At 37.9% G+C, this 19672-nt stretch overlaps 7 protein-coding genes across 7 annotated transcripts; 4 read left to right on the top strand and 3 right to left on the bottom strand.

Annotated features, from left to right (window-relative positions):
* Positions 1-15: 15 nt before the first annotated feature.
* Positions 16-2625, bottom strand: LOC104744852 (putative polygalacturonase). Its single transcript, XM_019237134.2, has 6 exons — positions 2358-2625; positions 1808-2137; positions 1602-1722; positions 1323-1497; positions 1169-1239; positions 16-1075 (listed from the first exon to the last, which is right to left on the bottom strand). The coding sequence occupies exons 1-6, from the start codon at positions 2361-2363 to the stop codon at positions 429-431; spliced, it is 1350 nt and encodes a 449-aa protein (XP_019092679.2). The 5' UTR covers positions 2364-2625; the 3' UTR covers positions 16-428.
* Positions 2626-4209: 1584 nt separating this feature from the next.
* Positions 4210-5666, bottom strand: LOC104744854 (uncharacterized). Its single transcript, XM_010465966.3, has 4 exons — positions 5356-5666; positions 5169-5220; positions 5002-5069; positions 4210-4759 (listed from the first exon to the last, which is right to left on the bottom strand). The coding sequence occupies exons 1-4, from the start codon at positions 5494-5496 to the stop codon at positions 4331-4333; spliced, it is 690 nt and encodes a 229-aa protein (XP_010464268.1). The 5' UTR covers positions 5497-5666; the 3' UTR covers positions 4210-4330.
* A 2126-nt stretch (positions 5667-7792) lies between these two features.
* Positions 7793-8777, top strand: LOC104744855 (uncharacterized). Its single transcript, XM_010465967.3, has one exon. The coding sequence runs from the start codon at positions 8036-8038 to the stop codon at positions 8639-8641; it is 606 nt and encodes a 201-aa protein (XP_010464269.1). The 5' UTR covers positions 7793-8035; the 3' UTR covers positions 8642-8777.
* A 5-nt stretch (positions 8778-8782) lies between these two features.
* On the bottom strand, positions 8783-10127 carry LOC104744856 (multiple organellar RNA editing factor 3, mitochondrial). The gene is made up of 4 exons (XM_010465968.2): positions 9698-10127; positions 9512-9609; positions 9218-9283; positions 8783-9113 (listed from the first exon to the last, which is right to left on the bottom strand). Exons 1-4 carry the CDS (start codon positions 10054-10056, stop codon positions 8917-8919), a joined length of 720 nt encoding a protein of 239 aa, XP_010464270.1. The 5' UTR covers positions 10057-10127; the 3' UTR covers positions 8783-8916.
* Positions 10128-10350: 223 nt separating this feature from the next.
* On the top strand, positions 10351-15233 carry LOC104764388 (putative acyl-CoA dehydrogenase IBR3). Its single transcript, XM_010465969.3, has 17 exons — positions 10351-10929; positions 11008-11142; positions 11355-11495; positions 11607-11738; positions 11850-12035; positions 12138-12215; positions 12304-12423; positions 12529-12627; positions 12709-12826; positions 12941-13182; positions 13267-13461; positions 13547-13689; positions 13864-13948; positions 14092-14301; positions 14397-14549; positions 14631-14735; positions 14825-15233. The coding sequence occupies exons 1-17, from the start codon at positions 10795-10797 to the stop codon at positions 15017-15019; spliced, it is 2472 nt and encodes an 823-aa protein (XP_010464271.1). The 5' UTR covers positions 10351-10794; the 3' UTR covers positions 15020-15233.
* A 202-nt stretch (positions 15234-15435) lies between these two features.
* Positions 15436-17735, top strand: LOC104744858 (putative pectinesterase/pectinesterase inhibitor 23). The gene is made up of 2 exons (XM_010465970.3): positions 15436-16745; positions 16827-17735. The coding sequence occupies exons 1-2, from the start codon at positions 15737-15739 to the stop codon at positions 17513-17515; spliced, it is 1698 nt and encodes a 565-aa protein (XP_010464272.1). The 5' UTR covers positions 15436-15736; the 3' UTR covers positions 17516-17735.
* Positions 17736-18417: 682 nt separating this feature from the next.
* LOC104744859 (uncharacterized) lies at positions 18418-19590 on the top strand. The gene is made up of 2 exons (XM_010465971.3): positions 18418-18723; positions 18833-19590. Exons 1-2 carry the CDS (start codon positions 18637-18639, stop codon positions 19304-19306), a joined length of 561 nt encoding a protein of 186 aa, XP_010464273.1. The 5' UTR covers positions 18418-18636; the 3' UTR covers positions 19307-19590.
* The last annotated feature ends 82 nt before the right edge of the window (positions 19591-19672 follow it).

The raw sequence follows: 19672 nt of genomic DNA on the forward strand, positions 1-19672 counted from the left end.
AAAAAATATTCAAACTTTTTAAATATCTATCTACTATCTTTATAGTATTATCATCATCTAGACTTATTCGGGTACGTAGACCATAGACAGGCTGCTCCAGACGAAAGAAGAGGAGAAGAAGAAGAAGAAGTCTTTTTTTGAAATTTTCAAATGCTAATTGGGAGATAAATGAAGAAATGAACCTGTACAGATTTCTTATCTCACAATATGCAAACAACATAGAATAAAAATAGGAAACCCGAATAACCAAAAGAAAAATGTATGATCTAAGACAAAATGTGGTTTTATCTTGCAGAAAGAATCTGACCTAGCTAACTTCACAAAAAAAGAATTGAATCCTAGAAAGAATCTCAAGAAAAGTACTTCTTGATCTCAAGAAAAGTACTTCTTGCTTTTTTTGTTTTGTTTTGCAGTCGCTTTCATAAAAATTAGACTGCAGCTCTACCGTAAGCATCATCATCATCATCATCTCTCTTCAGCTCGGGACACGGTTCAGGAATGACGGACTCTGACGACCCGTGAACATAGGAGCATTGCCAAGATATACTAGAACCTGAGTTCATAGACAAAGAGACATTCGACAAAGCCACTGAGGTAAATGGAGACTCTTTGATCCCAACCAATTTCCCCGCAACGCCGATGTTTTCTCCAAAAATCTTGTTTAATCTTATATGACTCACAAGTGGGAGAGCATTTGCGTCGTATTTATCATCCGGATGAGATCCAAAGCTACCATTAGCCACAATGGCAGTACCTATTCTCGACATATCAATGTTTGAAATATCAATCTCTTTGATGTAACCACCTCTGCCTTTCGTGGTTCTCAAGGCAATCCCGGTTAATGAGTTGTGCATAAAGGCGTTATCAACCAAGACATCGGATATTCCACCAGACATCTCACTGCCAAAGGAGATACACGAACCAGAAGCTCCTCGAAGGTTAACATTTCTTATATGAACATTCTCAGTGGGACGGGAATAGGCAATTCCATATTCATCCCAACCGCTTTTGAGGGATATGGCGTCATACCCCACGTTAATGGTAGAGTTTTGAATGCATACGTTATCAGAGGAATCTGAGAATCATAGCAAAACAGAAGACATTTAAGTTTTTATTCCATACACAATAAAACAAAGGTTTGAGCGTACATAAAACAGAGCCAACTAACCTGGTACAATGCCGATTGTATAAGGAGATTCAGGGGAAGAATGAGCCAAAATCTTATGAATATATACATGACTGCAGGCATAAGGATAGAAGTTAGAACCAAGACTATATCATTCCCAAAAAAAAAAGGTTTAGTTAGGCTTATGAGCTCTTACCTAGAGTAGATTGAATGGATTGTATAAGCTGGAGCATTCAAGAATGTAAGATTCGAGACAATTACATTTTCGGATGAAATAAACTCAATGAGGTGAGGTCGGTTATACTTTAAGGAATGAGAAGTAAACCGATCCCACCAAACCAAGCCTTGTCCATCTATGGTTCCATTATCACCTAACCATGGGAACAAAAAAAAGAGTAGCCACATCAAGATTTGAAGTATTTTTAACAAGAATTGGAAAAATTGAGATGAAAGATATGAAGCATTGTTTTGTTACCTGTCACAACAACATCATGTAGCATGTTAGCGTTGATCAAACTCTTGTATCGCTTCCCAGGCAAATCAAGTCCCCGTCCATATGAAGGTAACGAATCCTCAACTTCCCAATGCGAAGGATCCTTTTTTTTGGAGTAACAAAAATTCATCACATGCAACAAGTAAAGTAGTATTGGGTTTTCAGAAGCACTGTATTATATAATATACCTGAGAGGCAACTATAACGGCGCCGTTTTCGAGAAAGAGGGTGAGATGGTTGGTGAGGCTGAAACTTCCGGTGAGCCATCTTCCCGGGGGAACATAAAGCTGGGCGCCACCTTTGTCAGCGAAAGACATAAGGTAGAAAACGGCGTTTTGAAACGCGAGAGTGTTGAGCGTTCTGCCATCTCCCACAGCACCAAAATCTGTAATGGAGACACTGTGTGGTCTCGTGCTCAATGTTCTCCGGCTAAGTTCGTCGCATATTTTCCCGGCGCCGTCAACTTTTGCGTTAATCGGAATCAAACTGGTTAATGCCAGTATCAAGATTATTGCCACCTGTTACAAAACAGCAAGGAGAAAAAAATCTCTGTGTTTAAAGTCTCCAAAACACACAAGCTTCAATTGAGAGTTACAATTACGAACATTGTGTAACTCAGACACAGAAGTAAACCCTTAAAAGAAACGATGAAGAGTTTGGTTTTAGAAAATCGAACAATCCGAGATAGGGACAACACACCCTGAAGGACGTATGTAATTAAAGAGAGAAAGCACTTACTGACATCTTTATTTGTAACGAAGCTGTCGGAACAATAAAAAGAGAAAAAAGCTATAAAGTGATGAACTTTTTTGTGCCAAATGTAACCAGACACACAGAGAGAGAAGAATAAGAAGAAGAAGAAGTAGAAGAAGAAGGAGAAAGAGTTCTCTCTTCTTTGTGCGTAAGCAGACCACACAGAAACAGAGAAGCTTTTTTTTTTTTTTTTTTTTTGCTTAATTATTATTATTCGGAGACAAACAAAACGGTATGATTGACAGAAAAAGACGAATTTGTAGCAATTTTTACAGATATATAAATAATATATTTTAAAAAAGGAAAATAAGGAAGGAAGAAGATTGACGCCGAAATGACAGCCGTATATGCACAAATTTATTGATTTTGTTAATGCGAAAAAATGGAAGCAAAATATTGAGAAAAAGGAAAGAGATTAGAAGAAAAAATGGTATGTAATCATTGATTAATTAATATGGGTATAATCAATTTTAAGCAATTAATATATCGAAATTTGTCTTATAGACATTGATTAAGGGATCTGGTAAGTGGTAACGTATTTTCTCTTATTATTTATCGCCGACAAATCTTCTCAGGCAATAGCGAGAGACGACGAGACGAGAGAGACATATGGGCATATGGCTGTTTTAAGCCAACAAAATAAAGATATTATTGTAGTTTTGTTTTAGACAATGCATGTGTTTTTTTTCTTCATGTTATTTTAACCAATGATTATTTTTTTGGCTGAATTTGAGACTTTTGTTAATATGTGGATGTCAAAAAATAATGTTTTTGACTCGGAATAAAAAGAGAAAGCTTAGAATCAGATACAATGAAAATAATAAAATTGAGTAGGAGGAATAATATAAAACATTCGACTTGTGAAATACCACAAATTTGTGATAGAAGAAAAAGAAATGGTGATAATAAACAAGACTGGAAGTAAATTGTAGGGGGAATGAGAAAGGAGCATGTGGACTGACAGCGCGGAAACGGGCCCACTCCAGTTTGCCAGCCTGGCACTTTTTTTTGTGTCGTCTAAATCAAAATCAATTAACACAGCTGATGATGGTATTATTATTCCAATTTTGTTATAATAATTTGTGTGACATGTTCGATTCGAGGATCCAATAAGTAAGAAAACGGGCTAGGGCCCAATATGACCGACCCATATATCCCTTTTAAGGAGAATTCGGCCTAGTTTAATTTTGCGTTTTGAGTTTGACACTAACGAACAAGTAAACAAAGAGAAAAATCTATGGTAATGGTGTGTATGTTGCTCTATGTTTGGTGGTTTGTTTTCATCTATGGTAAGCTAATGGTAAGCTAAAATTTGTACTTTCTTCATAAAGTTTACAAGTCCTAACTTGCTACTTATTATTAACGCCAAGTTTGGCCTAAACTCATTGACTGATCCATCCACTAACAATCCTGATTTAATGAGCCGTTGGTTTGTTAATTGACCGAGAAGAACATTATTAGAGATAATAATACTTTAACTAAAAGGGTGTCAATTTTTTTTTGTAACCAACGATCGAATGAGATACATTATGGGCATGGCTGTCCATTCGATGATTCGACTACATAAACTAAGAAGATTAAAGATAATGAGGCCCATTCGGCTACATAAACTAAGAAAGGCTAGTTTTCGATGAAACATCGAACCTCAGATCAACCATTTCGCTGGTAAGCAGTTCAATTTACCAAAAAAAAAAAAAGAAACACATTATAAATTTGTTTTGTTTTTTGCGTAGATTGATTGAGTGTGTCTTCCCATAGATTGATTGAGTGTGTCTTCAACTTTGGCTAACTTGTCATTGTATTGGTGTGATTTAATAAAGAAAACAAGAAGATATGATTTTGTGGTCGAAAGATTTGAATACTGAAAGAATACAATGAAGCTACCAAATTCAATAGATATTTTCTCACTTATTTGAACTAAAAAGGTATAATAAAAGAATAGAAAGAAAGCTACATTATCACGATGAGTGAACACAAGTGGATCTGCTTCTCATAAACATGCCGCCCCAATCCGACAAGTTGCTGTCCAACACCCGATTTCTCACATGTGGATAACCCCATAACCTGTAATCTGATGGATTAAAAACAGGCGACTCTTTATTAAACCGGTTTCGGTTTGGTATACTACCATAAACAGGTATTTCCTCGGTTATGTTCCCCCTGAATCTTGAACTGTTGGTTTTAAGACATCTCTCTATCACCTTGTTCTCTTCCCTGAACTTGTCCCTAATGTCCCTGAGGGTTTGACAGAACCGGTTCGGTTTAGAATCGTTGCGGTTCTCTTTGGTTTTGTGTGAGACTCGGCTGCTGCATTTTAGACAAATGTTCTTTCGTCGGTCCGTGTTGAAGCATCTTCTTTTTGTTTCGTCTGAAAGACATAAGTAAGCCTACATGCGTCGAAGCCACAACATTAGTAAAGTAAGCATACGTACACCTGATGATGCTCATGCTCTCTTGTTAAGTATATCCACACAAACACACATTTTTTATTTATTAATATTAATGTATTATTATTTGTCTCTCATGAGGAAAAAAATAATATATATATATATATACTATATGTCAAGAAGATTGCTAGGATTTTTGTTATACAATAATTGAGATAAAATTAACAAACAAAATAGCTGACCTCGTGGATGAGCTTAAAAGCAATATCTGCTTTTGGGTGATTGTTTTTATCAGGATGAACCTTCAAAGCTGAGAAATATTATAGCACAACTTACAAATATTTAAAATGTAACAATGATAGCTAAATCAAAAATCATAATCGATGATGAAACTGAAATAGAATCGGACCTAATTTGTGATATCGTTTACGTATGACCTTGATCTCTGCATCTTCTTGGATCTGTTTAAAAAAAAAAAAATCAAGATCAATCCAATGTTCTCTGTTTCTTTATTTTTGTTTACTTGAATAAAACGCAATCAAAAAGCTCGTCCAATGTATATTTAAATAACTTGGGAAGAAAAGGAAAGAACATACACCGAGAATGAGATACCAGTCGATGAAACACGAACCGGAGATGCGATTGATGTGAATGCAAGAGAGTGGTGATCTCGATAGCGATAGAATATCTGTGACCAATGCCGCTTTTGGATCCGTTCCGGGTCGGATCTTACCCATTTATGCAACAAATAGTTTCAAGAACCTTTTCCAAGAAAATGGAGAGGTGAAGGAAACCAAAAAATTATGGATGGAGTGAGTAGAATAGAGAGAGAGAGAGAGAGAGAAGACGTTAAGAGAAGGCAGGCAGACTTTGCGGGATTGACATTTTAAATTGGAAGAGATCAGAGAGAGAGAGAGAAACGTAAATTAAATCCTTTTACGATAAATCTTTTCTCATTCGAATAATATTTTAGTTTACTGGTAAAAATCAAGTTTAACAAATTTACTGAAAAAATCGAAACGAATAACGAGTAAAACTAAAAAGTAAAGTGAATTAATTACCGTGGAATTAGCCGTTCAGCCACGTTTTAGCTCGCTTTAATTACTGCAAAAGATTGTAAAATAAAATCCTAGTTCAACAGAATTATGTAAACAAATTTCTTTCTTACTAGAATTCAATTGTTGTAATTTGTAAATTGAATGATTAAACGGCTGTATCATTATTTTCAACCGACATTAATGTCGATTACTTTGAAGTTGTTAAACAAAATATATATAACGGTAATTACACAGCTATCTAGGTTTTGGTAAATGTACTATAGTTACAAACCTGTTAACATCTATATATAGGTAAATGAATATAACTTTCATATGTTAAATCATGTTGCATGTTGTTAATGAAATCATATATTGTGGTTCCATGTGTTATATATAGATTAGATTGCTTTCTTTTAGAATATTTAAGAGGGTTGCATGTTGTGGGTAGTAGATTGTCATGTTACATAATGAATGGTTAGGTGAAGTTTTCTAATATGACAGAATTCATAGTAACAAAAAAAAGTAGTTCATAAATCAGCTACGACGTTAGATAGCTGTTAAATGTTGAGAATTTAATAGTTGAACACGAAACTTGTGATACATAATAAGAAGAGAGTGAACATACACTTTATGCTTTTTTTTGAAATCAAATGACAAAGGTGAAAACAATCAAAGTAGATGAAGCGACTAACGCAACTCCTCTTATCTTCTTCTCACAGTTTACATGAAACATTGAAGCTGAGAGAATTTTATATTGGATTCCTTGCACAATATTTTTGCATGGGTTGAATCAAAAACCTCGGAAGTCTAATATATATGTATATATACTGTATATGTCTAGATACAGAAGAAAAAAAAATGTTAATCTGAATATCGTAGTATTATATAGTAGTAGTAGTATATCTCTGGCTTTGCTTTGAAAATTGGATTCCGATGGGATTTCGTGATTCGCTTTCTGGTGTTTGATGTTTGACTATAACTTGAGACAACAAAAACAGTACTATATGAAAGTGGCTTTCGACATAAGCCAAGTATGTACCTAATGTTACAAACACGTATATCAATAAGAAAGCTGAAAAAAATACTTAGCGTTTTGAATGAAGGAAATTAGTAGTTAAACTATAGGGTTTTTCTTTAGCTTGGTTGACTTGTTGTAATGAAGCCAAACAAATTTCAGTAATATATTCAAAACCTAATTCATCACTGCTCAAAATCAGTATTAAGTCAAACATAGCGGTTGTAATTGGTCACCCGAAAGTAATAATCACATGGGGAATGCTAACGTCTTGATTTTTAGTAAAAAATGGCCAATTACTTCCTGATTTTTTTTTTTTTTTTTATTAAACTAGCTAGTATTGAATTTTTTTCTTTCTTTTTTTAATATTAATCAGTGTTCATATGTAGTAAAAGAACAAGGATTGTATCCGTTTTTCTCTGTATCGTAACTAAAAACATGAGTTTAGTCGAATAAAGTAGACATTGAAAATTAAAATATATGGTGATAAACTATAGTAGATGGTGGTCTCAACTATCTTAAGGTGCTTCGAGTTATCTGCCCAGTCCACAACAATTCGATTCGTTTCCAAGAAGACACATTGCGTACTTTAGCCACTAAGTCGTAGAGATTTACATGATGCGGCATAGAACGTACGTCGTGATTAAAAAAAAGTATTCTAAAAGAAGTATGACTAACCAAATTTTGTTTAGAGAAGGCATAACGAACAAACTTGTAAGAACATTAGAACATGTAGAAAATGCCATCGAAAATGGTGTAGAAAACTCACATATAAACATATCACTTTTAAATCTACTTTGATTCGAATCCTCTAATAAGTAGAAAAATTACCTTGAGAGTTGAGATATGAATAAGAAGATGAAAATCTTCATACTCCCAAGGTTATTGCCTTTTTGACCCATACTTCCCTTATATTCATAAATAGAACCCACATATTTTCTTTTATAATCATATAACCCACAGCTTTGGGCTTTCACGTTTTAATGTACAGAACCGGACCCCTTCTTGCGTGCTACTCACGTGCGAATACACCAAGACACGTGGCTTCTCTACTCAACGCGCAAATCGATTACGTGTCGGATTTATCCGCCTCCATCGGATCCAAATCAGAGGTTCCGTATATATCTCCGTCATTACCCGAATTTGCCGGCAAGCTTGCAATAATCCCTAATCCAAAAACAAAACCAGTTTCGTGGATTTGGGAGATCCTCGTCGTGATCAATCATGGAGTTCTCTTTAGTCGCCGATACACTCACAGTTTATACGGCTAAGCAAGGTATCGCGTTTGGCAAATCTCTCCTTCAAAGGTTGGATTTAGCCAATCACCTTTCTTTCGCCGATTCTGCCGTCGATCATCATCAATCTCCCGGTAGTGGAATCGTTCAATCATCGGCGATTATCTTTCCCGTTGATGCAATCGCTCCTCCACCGGTCAGATCTAGCTCTTATAAAACCATCCGTCGGATCCGTAAAAAGCGACGGACGAGACGAGTTTCGTTTGGCGGTGATGGAGACGACGGAGGTGATTTTAGTCGGTTTCTGTTAGATGGTGATTTCGGTGGTAACGACGGTCCATTCGGATTTGGAGGCGGAGGAAACGATGGAGGCGGAAAAGGATGGAACCACGGCGGCGGTGGTGGTTTTGGAAGGGAGAATTGGGACGAGTCTTCGTTTCCGTCTTGGTCCGATCCAGCAATGGAGTTTGTATACGAAGTGATTTGCTGGATCGCGTTGTCTAATTGTGTTCACTTCGCCTTCAAGAGGATCGTGAGGATCGTGACCGACGGTGAAAGGGAGAAGTTGAACATCACATTATCACCTGTGTGCTGACAAATTCGTGGTTTAAGATTCTTAATCTCAGTTCCAACTATATCATATGATGATCTCTCGTGTGTGTATATATTATTTATTATATACATTGTACATATATTTTTAATTTCAATTCACCTTTGAGTTTGTTTAGTCAGTTCATTAGAGACAAGAATGATGATATGATTGATCGCTTCTATGGATAAATTGAAAAATCTCTTACAAAGCTGGCATGTAAATCCTAATAAACTCCATAACAGACGCATACTTGTTCATGTCAACAAGGTTTTATTATATTAAGTACTAGGCTTGTTGAACTCTCCTCCTGGAGTTGCTGGAGCTTGATGATGACCCATGGATGGCTCTCTCCTCTCCACTTGCATTGTCTCACGGCGTCTATCATACCTTGGCCTAGACCGGTTCCTAGTCTGGCGCTGTTCTGTGAACCTATACTGTGGTCTTGGTATGACCTTTCCTTCAATGTACAAGTCACCTGAACATCAGAGAGTCAAAGACGAGATGGCTTTAATAAGTAAGAATCATATCTCATTTATCCCAATTTATTCACAGAAGAAATCCAAAAAAACGTTACATTACCTCCATAGTCTTTGTTTGGTACATCGAGGTATGAATCAGGTAGCACCCAAAGAACACCAGGCAATCCTAATGAATCACAACTCTGGATCAAATGTCTGAACAGTATAATAAATATGTTCTCATGACCGTACTAGGACAGACAATAACTGAGATATCAAAAGATCAAAGAGAAGTTCCCTCCTAGTCCTAGCAGCGAAACCAATTGAACAGACCAAAACCAAAATATAGATACCCTTTTACATTTCACAGCATTAACATAAGTAAGACTTAAACCCCTAATTGAAAAAATGATACCTTTGACTTTGCAAGAAAGCTCTTCAGAGATCAAAGCACCAAAGCCAGTGTAGGTCGAAGTGCAAACAGAGTAGATCTTCTTCTTTGCCTCTTCCTCGCTGTAAAACCATAACCCACAAAAACGCAAATCCATCATCAAATGATCAAAACGAATTGGGAAGAATTTGAAAGGAAGAGAGAACTTGCCTGCCGACGACGGAAGTTAAGGTATTGACATAAGCATTGATCATCTCTTCTTCAGTAGGTTTAGGATCAGTGAACTCCATGACAATGAGCCAGTGCTCGTAATCGCAACCATCGAGAAGAATCGTCTCCTTAGGTGGACGGTTGCTCCAATTCGGCGAAGGATCGTTCAGCGGAGAGTATCCAGACCCGGATGTCTTGAGTCGGGTCGAGATGTAACACGGGCCTAGTCCGGTTCGGGATGATGAAACCTTTTCAAGCAGAGGCAAAGCGAATCGATAACGAGAAGAGAGCGTAGAGAAAGAAGAGGAAGAGAGGGTTTTGTTTAGGAGTGTCGCTAATGAGCGCCGTGTAAGAGCCATCGCCGGTGAGGGTTTTCGGCTTCTGTTGTGTATCTTTCTTCTTCTCTTCAGTCTTTTTTTTCAGATGCTTCGAGTTAGAGAGAACTATATGGGCTAAGTGGGCCTTTATTGTATGTTTTTAATAATGGGCTTTAGAATTTTTAAATGTCAGCTGTATGAAGCCCTTTCGAAGTTTCTAATTATAGCTTGACCAAAATTGTTGTTCATCAACCTCGCAAGTTATTTCTTTTTTGTAGATACGTATTCATTTTGTATAAGCTTTCTTAGTGTGAATATGACTTCCTAAGTCAAATCACCTAATCCAAAATTTTAATTTGAGTTGGCTAACTATATCTATAAAGTATAAAGTATAAACTAAAACTATCATATTGTATATCCGGGGATAAGCTTTTTCCTACTTATATTTGGTTACTACTACTATTTAACTTTGTTGTTTTTTTGGCTGCATATTAATCACGATAACATAACGATGATTATCGAAATCAAATATACAAATCGAGAAATAAGAAAAAAAATAGAATTATATCTCCTAAAATCAGAAAAGTATAACTAATGTATTTAATAGGTTAAAAAAAAATTATCGACACTTTCCGTAAATGGAATTATTTGTTTTGTATCAATGCGTGTATTTGTGTTAGAGATAGAGAGGCTAATTTTTGTGCATGGAATAAATCAATCTTTTGGATTTGGGTATTATTGCACAACTCTGACTGAGGATAGAGGAGTGAAGAAGGAAACATGGGAAGCAGCACGGGCGATCTTGTGACACGTGTCCAATCAGCTCATCTGTTCGATCACGATGCTTTGTTTCGTTTCGCCGCCGACAACGTCTCCGGTTTTCCGACCAACCCATCTCAATTCAAAGTCTCACAGGTAAAAAACTGTCCAAATCGCCGTCTTCTTTTCCGGCAAGGAAGAAACTTTATCTGAAATTTTGTCTTTTTTGAACAGTTCGGACATGGGCAGTCGAATCCGACGTTTCTGATTGAGGTTGGCTCAGGGAGTTCCTTGAAACGATACGTTTTGAGGAAGAAGCCTCCTGGGAAGCTCCTTCAATCTGCTCATGCTGTTGAAAGGGAGTTTCAGGTTTCAATCATGTCAATTTGTATTTCTAATTTTGGGTGGTGATTTTGATTATACTACTCGATTTTTGGAGAAGATGAAATTTTTGTTTTTGTAGTACCGTTCTGAATCATTGTAACTATTCGTGATGCTGCTTATAATTTGTAGATACGGTATGCAGGAATAAAGGTAGATGCTTTTACGCTTAATACTTACTTTGATGGTGGGATGTGTAGGTGCTTCGGGCTTTAGGTGAACATACACAGGTTCCTGTTCCTAAAGTCTTCTGCTTATGCACTGACCCTACTGTTATTGGGACTGCCTTTTACATTATGGAGTTTATGGAAGGACGTATCTTCATAGACCCTAAGTTACCGGTAAGATATTCTGTTATGTGAATGCGGCTGTTTGATTTTTCTAGATTCAGATGTGAGTCATTCGTGATATGAAGACGTTAGTTGTGTGTGTTTTCATTGATTTTGACTTAGAATGTAGCACCTGAAAGGAGAAGTGCGCTCTATCGTGCAACCGCCAAAGCCTTAGCATCTCTTCACTCTGCTGATGTGGATGCCATTGGTCTTGAGAACTATGGTCGGCGAGGCAATTACTGCAAAAGACAGGTTTGTTCTTTAATCTGGGGGCTGGTGAATTTCGACATCATTACTCACTAGTTTGTTCTTCTCTTAATCTCTTGATAAGGTTTTTTTTCCTTCCGGATATCTGCATTTCAGATTGATAGGTGGTTCAAACAATATTTGGCTTCAACAAGTGAAGGTAAACCTGAAAGGAATCCAAAGATGTTTGAGCTTGTTGATTGGTTGCGCAAAAGCATCCCCGCGGAAGATTCAACAGGTGCAACATCAGGCCTTGCTCACGGAGACTTCCGCATTGACAATCTCGTGTTTCATCCTTCTGAGGTCTGAATACTCTCAAGCTCTTTTTTTTTTCCCTTTTTTTTTCCTTTTCTTCTTATCCTTGGATAGTATCGGAGACCTTACTGAGAATTCCTTAAGCTGCAGGATCGAGTTATTGGAATAATTGACTGGGAATTGTCCACGCTTGGGAACCAAATGTGTGATGTTGCATACAGCTGTATGGTAATAAGCTATTCTTGTTTGTTATATTGTACTCACAAAGCATTTTTATTTGTTTCTTGCTCTGATATACAGCTCATGTTGTTGGCAGCATTACATCGTAAATGTTCAGCTTGATAACGAGCACGTTAGTGAAGGTCTTGAAACTGCTGGACTACCGGAAGGAATGCTTTCAATGCCAGAATTTCTCATAGAGTACTGTTCTGCATCGGTAAGTCCTGTGTCGCCTTGTAAAGGTACCAAGTCAATGTTCCTTGTAAATTGCCTATATTTTTCAAATTTTGATTGTTGTGATAAATTGGCAAATGAACTTTAGGGAAAACCATGGCCTGCTGCAAACTGGAAGTTCTACGTAGCGTTCTCTATGTTTCGGGCTGCTTCTATCTACACAGGGGTGTACAACAGATGGTTAATGGTATTGCCTGGGAATATTTTTCTATTCTAAGATTTTGTGCTATTCAGTTGTAGAGCCATTGACATTGTGCTGATCATGCAGGGGAATGCTTCTGCCGGTGAACGAGCTCGAAATACAGGAGCTCAAGCTAATGAGCTTGTAGAGTCTGCCTTGGGTTATATTGCACGTGACAATGTTCTTCCAGAACACCCTCCATCTGGTGATTGACCTCTTTGAAATTCAAGTTTGTTAAGGATAACTGTTTATTTTACATTTCTTATATAGGATAAACTGTAATTTGATCGCTACTCTACTTTCCTCGTTTGTGATGCAGTTCAAAGAGACATGTCCCCGTCATATGAAAGCCTTGTAGATGGAAGCGGGAGATTCATCCCTAACAGAAAAGTATTGGAGTTAAGGCATAAGTTGATCAAGTTTATGGAAACTCACATTTACCCAATGGAAAACGAGTTTTCCAAACTTGCTCAATCAGATATGAGATGGACCATTCACCCCGAGGAGGAAAAGCTAAAGGAAATGGCAAAGAGAGAAGGCCTGTGGAACTTATTTGTTCCTGTATGCATCTTTTCTCTACTAAACTCTTATTGCTTTTTATCCTGAGTGAGACTGTTTGTACTTATGGATGCTTGGTTCTTGCAGGTAGATAGTGCTGCTAGAGCTAGAAGAGAACTGGCGGCTACCGAGAAACATAATCTCTCGAGCAAGTCTTTTGATCAATTGTTTGGTGAGGGCCTCACGAACCTGGAGTATGGTTACCTTTGTGAGATCATGGGTCGTTCTGTTTGGGCTCCACAGGTGTTTAACTGTGGTGCACCAGATACTGGAAACATGGAGGTAGGAAAGCCTGATTATGTTTACGGGTCCAGTTGTTGTCTCATTGCTTGTTACTTGTATCTATATAATCTGTGCTATCTTGTAGGTGATACTGCGGTATGGAAACAAAGAACAAATTTCTGAATGGCTTATTCCGTTACTTGAGGGAAAAATTCGTTCTGGATTTGCTATGACTGAGCCACAAGTTGCATCTTCTGATGCAACCAATATTGAGTGCTCTATTCAAAGGTAGGGGAATTTCTTCGATTCTCTTAATGTTGGAATCTACTTTAATTCGAATTCTCTCTAAAAAAAACGAAAGAGAATGAATGCTATGTCATCTTCAATTTCTCTACTGGTGATTTCTAAAAACTGAGACTGAATCCACATTAGTCCTCATAGCTATTTCTGTTGTTGATACAGACAAGGTGATTCATACGTCATTAATGGCACAAAATGGTGGACAAGTGGAGCCATGGATCCCAGATGCAGAGTCCTTATTCTCATGGTTAGTTTTCTTTCCTTGTTCCTTTTCTCTCTAAAATTTATGTATCCATCTATCTATTTTTATATAGACACACACATACACACGCATGAATGTATTTGTTCTATCTGCTAGTTAGTCAAAGAGATTATATCTGTGCTGTACAGGGCAAAACTGATTTCAGCGCCCCAAAACATAAGCAGCAGTCTATGATATTAGTGGACATGCAAACTCCAGGTATACGTGTGAAGAGGCCTCTCACAGTGTTTGGTTTTGATGACGCACCTCATGGACATGCTGAAATTTCTTTCGAAAATGTGGTTGTCCCGGCAAAGAACATTCTCCTGGGAGAAGGCCGTGGATTCGAGATTGCTCAGGTAATACTAAAATTGATACACAGATTCAGCGCTTTACAGTAACAGAGAGAGTATTGATTGTATTTATTGGTCGCTTGCTTTATTTCTTATATCAGGGTAGGTTAGGCCCTGGAAGATTGCACCACTGCATGAGACTGATAGGTGCAGCAGAGCGTGGGATGGAGCTAATGGCCCAGAGAGCTCTTAGTAGGAAAACTTTTGGGAAGTTCATTGCACAGCATGGTTCTTTTGTCTCTGATCTTGCAAAGGTAAACGACACTGTGTACTTTTAATCACCCAAATACTTCTTAATTATGAGCGCTTCTTATATGAGTGGTTGTATGATACAGTTGAGAGTAGAGCTTGAAGGAACTCGATTGTTGGTTCTTGAAGCTGCTGATCATCTCGATAAGTTTGGAAACAAAAAAGCTAGAGGAATTCTCGCAATGGCCAAGGTAAAAACCGTAATAATCTTTGTAATTTTTGTTTTGTCAGAAATCGAACAAAGTAGATCGTTAAGAAGCAAAATCATTTTGGTACTCAGGTTGCAGCTCCAAACATGGCGTTAAAGGTACTGGACACGGCAATACAAGTTCATGGAGCAGCCGGAGTATCCTCGGACACAGTTTTAGCGCATCTGTGGGCTACGGCTAGAACACTGAGGATTGCTGATGGACCTGATGAGGTTCATCTTGGGACCATTGGCAAGTTAGAACTACAGAGAGCTTCAAAGCTTTAAAGTTTTTACAGATCTACGAATTCGATTCTCGGAATAAGAATCAGATGAGTCTTATTTTGCTTAGATAATATAATAAAGCTGTTATTAGGTCTTTTTATTAAATCTGAATAAGTTTATACAAGATCTTCTCATCTGTTTCATATTGTTTATACTTAAAAATGATGATTTGCATTGTGACATTTCACAGCGAAAGGAACTTAACCCTTATGAGATTCTTCTCATGCGTTGTTACTGCTACTTTTACTCTTGACCTTTAAATCTCCCAATTAGTAAGAATCAATCGAATTACAGATTTTCTAAAAAAATCTTCAAGATTATGTTTAGCATAATTAGCATACATCTCTTCAGCCAACAAATTTATGACTCCAAGACGACCATACTATTCATAGGCTATCATAAAAGCGGGAAAGTTTAATTTTTAGACGAGACAATAATACTAAAGACAGAAAATGTAACATAGCCTCATGTCTTTTCCTGGAACCCCAGAAATAGCATTACAACTCTTCTGTATATAATCCCCAATCCATTTGTTCTAAGCATACATCAAACACCAAAACCTCCCCTTCCCTCTAAAAACACACAAAAACTTCAGAGCTAGAAGGGGCCTTATATAGCCACAGATACAGGCCCCATCTGCTCCATCTTTAACACGTCTAGAACAAACATATTAGAAAAGTACCTTTTTCGACGTGTGATTACAGGAAACAGAATAAAAAAATGGGGTTTGACGGTGATAAGAAGAAGAAATGCATCATCGCCGGTAGTGTTTCCGGTTTGTTAGTCATCATGGTTGTCTCTGTAGCCGTTGTAACGTCTAGGCACTCACCAAAAGCCGATGAAAATCAGATCAAGAAAACCACCAAAGCAGTTCAAGCAGTTTGTGCACCAACTGACTTTAAAGAAACTTGTGTAAACAGCTTAATGAACGCTTCTCCCAAATCCACTGAGCCTATGGACCTCATCAAACTCAGCTTCGACGTCACTATCAAATCCATCAACGAAGGCCTTAAAAAAGCCTCAGGAGACGTTAAAGCCAAGGCTAGCAAAGACCCAGAAGCAAAGGGTGCTTTCGAGCTGTGTGAGAAGGTGATGGTTGATGCTATCGAGGACTTGAAGAAGTGTATGGATCATGGATTCTCGGTTGATAAGATTGATGCCTTTGTGGAAGATCTACGGGTTTGGCTAAGTGGCTCCATCGCATTCCAGCAAACATGTATGGACTCCTTTGAGGAAATTAAGTCCAATCTTATGCAAGAAATGCAACACATCTTCAAAACAACAAAAGAGCTTAGTAGCAATAGCCTTGCCATGGTTACTAGCATGTCCACCCTTCTCCCCAACTCCAACGCCACAGGTTCGACCGGAGGTTTTGCAAACTACGCGAGGAAGCTTCTGACGACAGAAGATGGTATCCCAACATGGGTTGGACCAGAGGCAAGACGGCTCATGGCAGCAGGACCAGGACCAGTGAAGGCTAATGCAGTGGTGGCTCAAGACGGAAGTGGCCAGTTCAAGACTATAAACGATGCTCTAAATGCTATACCTAAAGGAAACACAGTACCATTCGTCATCCACATCAAACAAGGTATCTACAAGGAGAAAGTTATGGTCACTAGAAAAATGCCATACGTCACTTTCATCGGCGATGGACAAACCAAGACGGTTATCACCGGTAATCAAAATTACGGTATCGGCAAGGTCAAGACCTTCCAAACAGCACCACTCAGTAAGTTTCAATTCTCCACCACTGTCTCTCAAAAATTAGGGATTCTAAATTCTAATTAGGATTTACCAAAAATTTTCGCAGTCGTCGAAGGCGACCACTTCACAATGAAGAACATCGGAGTAGAGAACACAGCTGGACCAGAAGGAGGACAAGCGGTGGCGTTAAGAGTGTCGGCGGATTACGCCGTGTTCCACAGCTGTCAATTCGACGGGTACCAAGACACTTTATACGTTCACTCTCACAGACACTTTTTCCGTGACTGCACAGTCTCCGGAACCGTCGATTTCATATTCGGAGACGCCAAATGCATCCTCCAGAACTGTAAAATCGTCGTACGAAAACCTAAGTTAGGTCAATCGTGTATGGTCACCGCTCAGGGACGAACCGACGTCCGTGAATCGACCGGATTGGTGCTCCATAACTGCCATATAACTGGAGATCCGGCGTATATTCCGGTGAAATCGGTGAGCAAGTCTTACCTAGGAAGGCCGTGGAAGCAGTTCTCGAGGACGATCGTCATGAAGACGTTGATCGATGACGTCATCGACCCGGCGGGGTGGCTTGAATGGAGTGGTGATTTTGCGCTCAAGACGCTATACTACGCTGAGTATTTGAATACTGGGCCTGGATCGAATCAGGCCCAAAGAGTTAAATGGCCCGGGATTAGGAAAATAACTCCCCAAGATGCTCTTTCATACACTGGTGACAGATTCTTGGGTGGCAATACTTGGATCCCACAAACACAAGTTCCCTATACCCCCAACATGTAGGAGATTCCAAATGTGTAAAGAAAATCAACTCCACCAAGAATCTCTCAAAATAGGTCTCTAAAATTTTTTTTGGTTAAATGGGTTTCTCATTTGAGAGAAATTTATACTCTTAAGAGACTCTCTCTAGTGACACTTGCCATTACACAAGTGGTTCAATTCTTTTTTCAAATTCAAATTTAATTGTATTATAAATATAAATATAAGTATACTGTTTGAAGAATGATTAATTTTCGCTATATTATTGCCTCGTCTCATCGTGAGTTTAGCATCTCAACCTCAATATGTTTTAAGACATCTTAAATATATACTAATTAGCTTAGCTAGGACGAGTTGCAGTAATTTTCAAAATTAAAACGTTGAGTGAGCTGCATGCGTGCGTTATGGTGGAGATTCACGTGATCCTTCATGCTTATGCACATGGGAAATTAAAAAGGAACCACGACTTTGTAGTGTACGATGCAGTAAGTTTTACTTACGTGTCTTTTTCTGCTTATTGTTATTATTATTATCATATGGAGAAAAGTAGTATTTGAAGTTATTTTTCTTAGAATTGTAACTTTGTAAGTATAGTTACTTTAGTAGTATTAAATTAGTATTGAATTTTTAAAATTTTAGTTTGGTACTAGAAAATGATATGATTGACTTTTCTTTTACTATGAAAATGAAATGTTGATCATCGTTTTAAAAAATCAATACTAAAAAAGGAAATGAAAAAGGAAAGAAATGAAATGTTAATGCAAAACAAAAAAAAAAAAATTCAAAGGAAAGAAAAAAAGAAACTGACAATGAAATGAAAGGAAAAATAATGATATTGTACTGACTAAAAAAGGAAATGAAAAAGAGATGATTTAATAACATGTATGGCCTTTTATGAACTAAAAGTAAAATTAGAAAAATACTACAAAGGAAAGAAGAAAAGTAAAGAGTTGTTTGGAAAATGACACAATAGACGACTCTCTCGTTGCATTGAATTTGAGTGAACCCCACACTCTCCCAACGGCCATCTCTTCTAGTTCTATCCATCCCTTCTTCACAAACTCTTTCATCCATTTCTCCGCCATTAAAAGACCACCTTCAAAGCTCCGGAGTACTCCAACGTTTTAGCTAGTAAAAGAGAAAAAATGTCAAACATTTCCCCAATATTCCCCATCCCTGATTCTCATCATTTCACCGACTATGGTTTCGATCCTCAACTCCACTACTTTCAGGTATTTTTACTTTTTTTTTTTTCCTATGGTTTTGTTTCGTTTCGACTCTGTTTCTGAATATATATGCTCTGTTAAAGACTCTGTTTTTTAATGGTTTGTGGTTGAAAAGGTTATGGAAGAAGCGAGGAAGCATAAGAGAGAAACGTCGGCAAAGTCTTCCATGAACGGTCATCAGTTCAAGATCCAAAAACCCATTTCGAAAGATGACCCGACCCGATCCACAATGCACAGCAACAAGAGGAAGAAACGATGCTGGTGGAAAAAAGCTCTCCCTTTCTTCAAATGGCGGAAATCGCCAATCTCCACCATGAACGAAGACCGTAGTAGTAGTAGTAGAGCTAGGAACTTTCGCACCGTAACCGGGTCTATGTCGATGTCTGGTCCGATTTACGCAACGGAGAGTCTGAGCGGGTCGAGCACACCGTACCGTACTAGTACAACGACAAACAGACATTCGTCAGGACCTATAGCGGGAACATTAACGCCGGCGAGGGTGATTCCATATCTGAGTTTACGAGAGCTTAACATGGAGCAGCCACAGAGGATCTCTATCTGCTCTTCCCCCATTTACTTGGTCACGTAAAAAAAGTTATTACTTTTTGCTTTTAATATCTTTTGTTTTACAACTGGTGAAAGCTGTGCAAAGTTTCATCTTTTATCTCTTTTTAAAAAAAAATTCATCTCTCTCACGTGAATCAATGTAAGGATTATATAGATTTATTGCCTACTACTTGTTTGTATGCTTTGTAATTTTCAAATCGTGATGGTGGAAAGTGACTGGAGCCGGTAAGGGTGGATATTCTTTTGTCTTGTACGACTCCTTTAAAAAAGTAATTAAAAGCTTTGGAAAGCGAACTGTTTTTATTACACTGATTCGAACGTTGTTGATCCTTAACGCGCATCCTTATTAGATATAGATACATTAAGCTAGCTAGTGTTTATATGTTGC

This window comes from Camelina sativa, chromosome 15 (genome assembly GCF_030686135.1).
Source record: "Camelina sativa cultivar CO46 ecotype springtype chromosome 15, ASM3068613v1".
Lineage (NCBI taxonomy): Eukaryota > Viridiplantae > Streptophyta > Magnoliopsida > Brassicales > Brassicaceae > Camelina > Camelina sativa.